General features: G+C 48.7%; 1 protein-coding gene across 1 annotated transcript; it reads left to right on the top strand.

The window, feature by feature from the left end:
* The first annotated feature begins 1,583 nt into the window (after positions 1 to 1,583).
* Positions 1,584 to 4,309, top strand: crhbp (corticotropin releasing hormone binding protein). The gene is made up of 7 exons (XM_040198555.2): positions 1,584 to 1,762; positions 1,962 to 2,055; positions 2,192 to 2,349; positions 2,820 to 3,024; positions 3,146 to 3,291; positions 3,540 to 3,657; positions 3,744 to 4,309. Exons 1-7 carry the CDS (start codon positions 1,673 to 1,675, stop codon positions 3,896 to 3,898), a joined length of 966 nt encoding a protein of 321 aa, XP_040054489.2. The 5' UTR covers positions 1,584 to 1,672; the 3' UTR covers positions 3,899 to 4,309.
* Positions 4,310 to 8,263: the final 3,954 nt, after the last annotated feature.

Raw genomic sequence — 8,263 nt, 5'->3', positions numbered from 1 at the left:
GATGAATTGAATGCAGAGTATTTTTTTGTGCCAGATGTATGAATGTGTAAAATTCCTGGGAGACACATAAAAGCTGAAGATGAGTGAGCGCTCATCCTGTAGAAGCCGGATTTCGGTCTCTTCTGCTCTGCTTGCAAGAATGTGTAGCTTATTATGACATAAGCAGGCCTTTGTTTCCCCAAATCTGAATTATGCATGACTCAACTGGATCACACACACACACACACACACAGTACGGACTCTTTGATCCACAAAGTAGGCTTTCACACTTGAGGTGTCCGTGGACATTTGTGCACACACACACACACACACACACACACACACACACACACACACACACACACACACACACACACACACACACATAAAGATGAGGTCACAGACCTTTTTCTTCTTTGTGATTTTTGCATTATGTTTCTCTGGTCTGTGTGTTTTGATTGTGACCCGACAAGAGGCTGCGTTAGCTTCAAAGCTAACTTCTACATCAGATGGTAACCTTTGACCTTTCATATTGAAAATGGCCCGATGACTGGTTTACGCAGGCGGTTTAAGACGACCAGTCCATAACAACATGTGACGTGGTTTGAGATTTTGAGCAAAGATCCAATAACCTTTTTTTAATCCCCCAGATCAGATGTCCCTGCGCTCACGTCATCGCCGCAGACGATACCATCGGACCTGGACGCGCCCGCGCCGATCACCGAGGCGAGGGACGCTGGGCCGTCGCGTGATAAGAAATGCAATTTTCTTACTACACTGAAAACGGCTTCAGAAAGAACCTTTGGGTGCCGGTGTCGGTTTTCATTTGGGTGCCGTGTCTGCAGGGTGTGAGGCCCGTTCATCAGCGTCAGCTGATACGAGATGTTTTGTGTCGGTTCTTCTCATGCATTAGGTTCCCCGGACACTTCTGACCTTTTAGCCCAAGAATGAAGCCTTACCTGAAACCGCGAGAGCAGCGGGGGACAAAGAGGGAGAGTTCCATTTGCTCAGACTGATGAATCAATATTATGTCAACGGTGGTTCTACTTTTGGCAGCATGACCACAACCAGCTGCCCAACACTTTTTGGGCTGACAAACATTAAATTAGGTTTAAAACGTTAACGTTTAGGAGTTAAACACGTAAAAGCAACCTGTCAATCACAATGTGGCCCGCCTTAAATCATACCCTAGCGTTAGCATTTAGCCTAAAGTGGTCTGTTTGCCACTGACCCCCCTTCTGTTGGACACATGGAGGATTTATTCTGCACGGTTCTCCGCTGCGTGTCGCCCCTCGGTTCGGTGGAAGCTGCCTCCATCATAAACAAATAAATAAAAGATGATATATATATATATATGGAGGTATTGAATTACTTATTGTTATGGATAAAAGCGTCTGCTAAATGACCTGTAATGTAATAATGTATATAGTTATGAGAAATAATGAAGAATAAACAAAATTGTATTTGTTTATTTTGTCAGCAGCTCATTTCACAAGTTTCCTCAGACTTTACTTAACGTTCAATAGAGTTCCAGAAAGCCAAATAAACTCACCCATCTGAAATGTCACTAGACCCCCCCTCCCTCCCTCCCTCCCTCGCCCCCCCGCGACGAGCGCGCTCCTATAAGACGCGGCGGGTCTCGCGGCGGCTCTCACTCTCCTCCGCTCACGCGCGCCTCCTCCCGCAGACCGAGATGCGCGTGATGGCGCGCACTTTCCGGGAGCAGCTGTTCTTCCTCGTGCTGAGCGCGTGCGTGCTCAAGGGGGACTCGCGACACATCGAGGTGAGCTCCTCAACTCCGCGGTTCCTCTCTGAGGGCGCGAGGTCAACTTCTTCTTCTCCTTCTCCTTCTTCTTCTTCTTCTTCTTCTTCTTCTTCTCCTTCTCCTTCTCCTTCACCTTCTTCTTCTTCTTCTTCTTCTTCTTCTTCTCCTCCTCCTTCTCCTTCTCCTTCTCCTTCTTCTTCTTCTTCTTCCCCCGCAGAACAACGAGATCTCCAAAGATGAACTCTTCTCGTTTTTCGACTCGGAGCTGAAGAGGGAGACACCTGAGGAGTTCATGTACCGGCGGCCTTTGCGTGAGTCACATGACCGTTGGTGAAGAGACTTGAATACAATAAAATATTAATTGTTACTTTTAGTAGTAGTAGTTTTTTTCAGCAGGACGTTTTGCCTCAGTCTAAGCGTGTTCGTGTGCGTGTGCGCGTGCCGCAGGCTGCCTGGACATGGTGGCGGTGGAGGGACGCTTCTCCTTCGCGGCCGACAGTCCGCAGCTCCGCTGCGCGGCGTTCCTCGTGGCGGAGCCCGACCAGCTGATCACCGTGGAGCTGGAGCGCGTGCACATCGACTGCAGCGCCGGAGACTTCGTCACGGTAAACGCACGTGGAGGCGTCGTGGAACCAAAGTCCTCCTGGAGAGGAGAGAGCGAACTCATTCACAGAAATCTGTGAATTAAAACAACCAATATCACTGTGAACGTACGAAGAAAACCGTCAAATGTTGCACAAAGTGGTGTAATTTGGATGTTTTCTTTCCTCTAGTCTGCCAAAAGAAGCAGAAGCTCAAGATCGGTCCATGAGATACGCGTGTTTGTTGCATGTAGAAACCGTGTTCTGGTTTAGGAGCTGCAGCCTGCAGGATGGGATCGTTTTTCATTAACGGGGTCTTAAAAACGCTTCCTGATTAGACAGAAAGCTCCTTTAAACACGAAGCACCTGCACGCTCACACAAGCCCCGCCTCCACCGTGGGCCGCGAACTCATCGTGGTGGTTCCACCAAAGCGTGTTCATCCTTTCCATCAAATGAAACAGTGCAACCATCAACATGCCCCCCCCATCTGCAGGTGTTTGACGGCTGGGTGATGAAGGGAGAGAAGTTCCCCAGCTCCCAGGACCACCCGCTGCCCGCGTACGAGCGCTACGTGGATTACTGCGACTCCCCGAGGAGGAGCGTGCGCTCCTCTCAGAACGTGGCCATGGTCTTCTTCCGCCTCCATGCCGCCGGCAGCGGCTTCGCCCTGACGGTCAGGAAGCACGCCAATCCATTCCGTGAGTGGCGCCGCAGGTTTTTTCGCCAGGTTTGTGGGTCCGTGGTGGCGGCGGCGGAGACTGAACCGGGGACTTCCCTCCTTTCCTTTCCTTTCCCTTCCCGTCTCCTGTCTCCTCGCAGCCTGTAATGTCATCTCCCAGGCAACGGAGGGGAGCTACACCATGGTGATCCCGCAGGAGCGCAGGAACTGCAGCTTCTCCATCATCTACCCCGTGGAGATCGACGTGTCCGAGTTCAGCCTGGGACACGACAACGGACATCCCCGGGTGAGCGAGGACACTTTGTGTCTTTCACTCGGTAACCGAGTTCTGCCACTTCTTCAGCACAGAAGAGATGTTTGTCCAACCCTTCACGTCAGCATCTTTTAGCTTGTTTGGGTTTTAGGACTCTTACTTTAATGGTTCGGTGTCTCGTTGAGTCGTCTGTGCTGTACGTCCCGTTTGGGGGACACATGTCCACCAGTAGGGGTCCTTCCTGATTAGTCAGAACCTGGTGCATGCTGGTCCCTCCACAGAGCTCCACGCCCGGCTGTGCAGAATCTGGGGACTTTGTGCAGTTGTTGGGAGGAAGCGGCATCGACACGTCGAAGCTGCTGCCCGTCACGGACCTCTGCGCCTCCTTCAGCGGACCCAGTGAGTACCCCCCTCCCCCCCAACCTCCCCGTCCCCCTGACCAGAACCAGCTGACACCTCCTCCTCCTCCTCCTCCTCCTCCACAGCCCGGGTGAAGGTGGGCTGTGACAACGCGGTGGTGAGGATGGTGTCCAGTGGGAGGTTCGTGAGCCGCGTGGCGTTCAGCTACCGGCTGCTGCAGCGCCCGGAGCTGCAGAGCATCAAGCTCAACAACGTGGAGGACTTCTGCTTCAACAACTGACCCATTGTTCCATCAAAAAAAAGACGAGGTCCAACCGGTCGGCCCGTCTGATTGGACGATGTCTTTAAAATTTAAATGCACAAGTGTACAATTCAATAAAAAAAAATTGAAATACGCTGAGGTCATATAACATATTTTGTTTTTGAATATTTTTGTTCCCGTTCTGATTGTTGCTAAATGAAACAAAGCGTCCTTTTGTGTTGGTGGAATTGGTATTGTTGTTGTTTGCTGTGAAGACTCCTACAGATGCTGTTGTCGTCTTACGTACATGATCAACATTCCTGGAAGGGGCCGCGGGTTCGTCTGACAGAGGTCAGCGGGTCAATACAGTTGACACAGAGTCCATTGCTGTTATGCAGTTCAATTTGTATGAAACCTTTTTGTAATAAAACGACAGCGCATGACAAAGCACTGTGTGTGTCTCCGTGTCTGATTTGCTCCTTTAATGACGACCAGTTGTCGCACTGGGACACGTTTATACAACCACTGACTTTCCCATCAGACTCATTTTTTTTTTTTACAAATGATGTCATTTAAAATCAATTGTAAAACGGTTATGTCAAGTTTAGGCACAAAGACAATAAGGTTAGGTGGAGGTAAATGGGATTGGGTGGAGGCAATTGTGTTAAAATCAGAGGTTAGTGGAGCTTTATGGCTGTAAAGTCTGATATTCTGATGTGAAGTCTGATATTTGGACCCACAGACGTAAGAAGATGAATTACATTACATTATCATATGGTCACCAAGACGACCCCCGACGGTTTGGACTCGGCCATCTTGTTTTTAAGCAACCAAGTGAGAGGAAAAGGTGGCGCTGAGAGCACCAATGATACAACAATTTAATAAAACAAAAAATATTTCAATAAATATATCAAAACAACAGTAGTTACTGGAGATCACCAGCACAGGATCTTTCCATCAGGGTTTATATTTACGTTGTATTTGAGTGTATTTCATATTGACTGAGATGCTGCTCAGAGGAAGTGTGGTGATGTGATGATTGCGTTGATTACGACGGTTTAGTTTGAACTTTGAAATCAAGCGTGACATTTAAATTTGGCCTTTCAGAGAGACGAAATCATGGATTCTTTGTCAATCACTCAGCAGGAGACACAGACACTCGATGTGTATCCGTGTCCTATGAAACATCCCTCTTATTCCCACCCGACGAGTCTTTGTGTCCCTGTATTTAAGAAAAGTTATTTTCAACTGCTTTAAAAGCAAATATATATTCAATCATCTGATTTTTTGCAAACATACTTACTTGCCCACAGAAGGAGGTCTGGGTGTTAAAACGGTGCTTTCTGTTCCACTAAGACGTTCACGTCCTCCTCAGGATGAACTGTGTTTGCTATTTTCTTTTCTCATCATCATCTTCAGTTGGTGACAAAACGTTCACACGACTTCATCCCCACTTTCCATTTGCTGACATTCGGGAGCTTCCACGAGCTTACGTGTTGTGCAGCGTGTGAAAACCGCAGCGACTCCGAGACCCTCGAGTTGTTGTTCAGCGTTACAACAATCTGACAACGCTGAGAGACGTTCAGCTCCGGTTCCTGTGAGCGGCCTTCGGGTCGCCAAAGGTTCACCTCACCAACGCGGGTTTATCCAAACGTGGCACCCAAACCTCCATTAAATCGACTTTATCTGCCCGTGCACATCGAGTGAGTCAGCCAGGAATCGGGAGGAGACACTAGAAGCCCACCTTAATGCCCCCCCCCCCGTATGGGAGAGGGAACATTGGGCCAAGAGGAGCTTCCAGGAAGCCGCTCGTGTGTCGTCATCCCCGGAGGGATCACCGCTTTCCGGCGTGAAAGCAGGCAGCCGTGCAGAATCGTGCTCCCCGCGGGCTGCGCCCCATAACCGGATCATCCTCCACCCGCAGCGCTAATCAGGTGCTGATGGTGCTCGGACGCACAGCAGGGATTCTTCTTCTTCTTCTTCTTCTTCTTCTTCTCCACCCTTCCTGCGTTGGCTATTTGCCTTCTTACTTCAAACCGACCGATGGTTTAGTTTTTGTAAAGAATATGTGCAAAAATAAATTTGAATACATTTAAAAAATGTATTTCTTTATTTTTTGAAGGCGCATAAGAAATTGGGAGCTGGCAGCATCTAAGCTAACGGCGCGATCGGCGCTAACAGAGCTAACAGCATGCTATGCCTAGCCTAGGTAGTGTTTACCCGCGCTTCAAAGATTTACATCTTTGCATGAAAAGGTTTTTCTCGGTTTGCTTTTCTCTCACTGTGAACTCTTTATGATTTAACTGATTTAATAGTTGTTCAGTTTGTGAAACCCGTGTTCTGCGAAATGCTCACAACCTCCCGACTGCCTCACATTCCACTGTGACACACACACACACACACACACACACACTCACTCACGGCCAGTTGTGACACAGCCAGTGACGCACAGAGTGACGAAGATGAGGAAGGCACCCGGAAGGCGGAGAAGAGATGGAGGCATATTTCTAAGGAGATCAGTCGCAGGTAGCAGCGACAGACCGACACACTTTCTATACACAGACACAAACATACCTGCTACATGTGTGTCGATGAAAGGAAGATGTCTTTGTGCTTTTCTTCCTCCATCACTCTTTCCTTGTTCTATGTCGTACACAACTAAATTAGTTCTTCCAGGGAACATATTTGGTGTTTGTTTATGTGTAAGACACAAAATCCGCATTTGTTTCCGTCCTCCTTTTCTCTGACGTCTCAATGACACACGAACCTCATCTTTTCTATATTCTAATCGTTTATTTTCTCTCGTTTTGTTCTCTGGCTTCCTGCTTCCAGAGTCATAAAAGAGCTTCTGACTGTTTTAATGTAAAAAAAAATGAGCAGTTATTGTATTTTGCCTTAAACCATTAAGGTTATTATTAGCATGATGGAAACTTGCACTTCAGGTGCATCTTTTAATTGCCAGTAATTACTACGCCCACACACCCCGTCATGGTGACACACACACACACACACACACACAGCCTTTAGAGACGCTCACGACACACAACTGGTGAATGGGAGGGGGAAGCGTCCTCTGCGTTAAGCCAGCTCACAGGAAATGATGAGACACTCACTTTCAAATGTGTTAAAATACAAACATCCGCTTGATTGCAACCTTTTACGATTGCGAACAAATTAGACAATTGCTGCACGGCGTCTTCCTGGTGAAACGTGGTGATGCTGCCGCCTCGTTGCAGCCAATCACGGACAAATGGCACCGTGGCTGATAATCCTAAACGATTTTGTTACTGCTTATTTGGGGAGTCATTGTCTGAAGAGTCAGAGACACACAAAGCACCACACAACACTCGTCGTGTTTACATTAATGTCAGGAGACATTGTATGTGATTGGACACACTTAGGGCCAATAGAAATATTTTCTTCTATATCTAACGACAGGTACAAAACGTAATGTTTTTCCTGATGTTTGTCAGTTGTTCTTCCGGCCGTCGTGTATTTCTGTTTCAGTCATTTTCCTCCAACAGCGGAGAGAAATGTCGCACATCAACCGTCTGCTCAGCCATTTGGGAGAGAAAACCCTACAAAGATATCTTTAAAAAGCCTACATGATTTCACACGTGCTTCCTTGTCGAGGTCCCATGTGGTCCCTGATCGGCTGCTGAAACCATGTGGTTCCTAATTGGCTGGTGGACCCATGTGGTTCCTAATTGGCTGCTGGACCCATGTGATCCCTGATTGGCTGCTGGACCCAAGTCGTCCCTGATTGGGTGCTAAACCTATGTGGTCCCTGATTGGCAGCTGGACCATGTGGTCCCTGATTGGCTGCTGAAACCATGTGGTTCCTAATTGGCTGCTGGACCCATGTGATCCCTGATTGGCTGCTGGACCCAAGTCGTCCCTGATTGGCTGCTAAACCTATGTGGTCCCTGATTGGCTGCTGGACCCATGTGATCCCTGATTGGCTGCTGGACCCAGGTCGTCCCTGATTGGGTGCTAAACCCATGTGGTCCCTGATTGGCTGATAAACCCATGTGGTCCCTGATTGGCTGCTGGACCCATGTGATCCCTGATTGGCTGCTGGACCCAAGTCGTCCCTGATTGGCTGCTAAACCTATGTGGTCCTTGATTGGCTGATGGACCCATGTGATCCCTGATTGGCTGCTGGACCCAGGTCGTCCCTGATTGGGTGCCAAACCCATGTGGTCCCTGATTGGCTGATAAACCCATGTGGTCCCTGATTGGCTGCTGGACCCATGTGATCCCTGATTGGCTGCTGGACCCAGGTCGTCCCTGATTGGGTGCTAAACCCATGTGGTCCCTGATTGGCTGCTAAACCCATGTGGTCCCTGATTGGCTGCTGGACCCATGTGGTCCCTGATTGGCTGCTGAAACCATGTGGTCCCT

Source organism: Gasterosteus aculeatus, chromosome 14 (assembly GCF_964276395.1).
Source record: "Gasterosteus aculeatus chromosome 14, fGasAcu3.hap1.1, whole genome shotgun sequence".
Taxonomy (NCBI): Eukaryota; Metazoa; Chordata; class Actinopteri; order Perciformes; family Gasterosteidae; genus Gasterosteus; species Gasterosteus aculeatus.
Note: the sequence above shows the minus strand (reverse complement) of the source record. Positions and strands in the feature narration are given on the sequence as shown.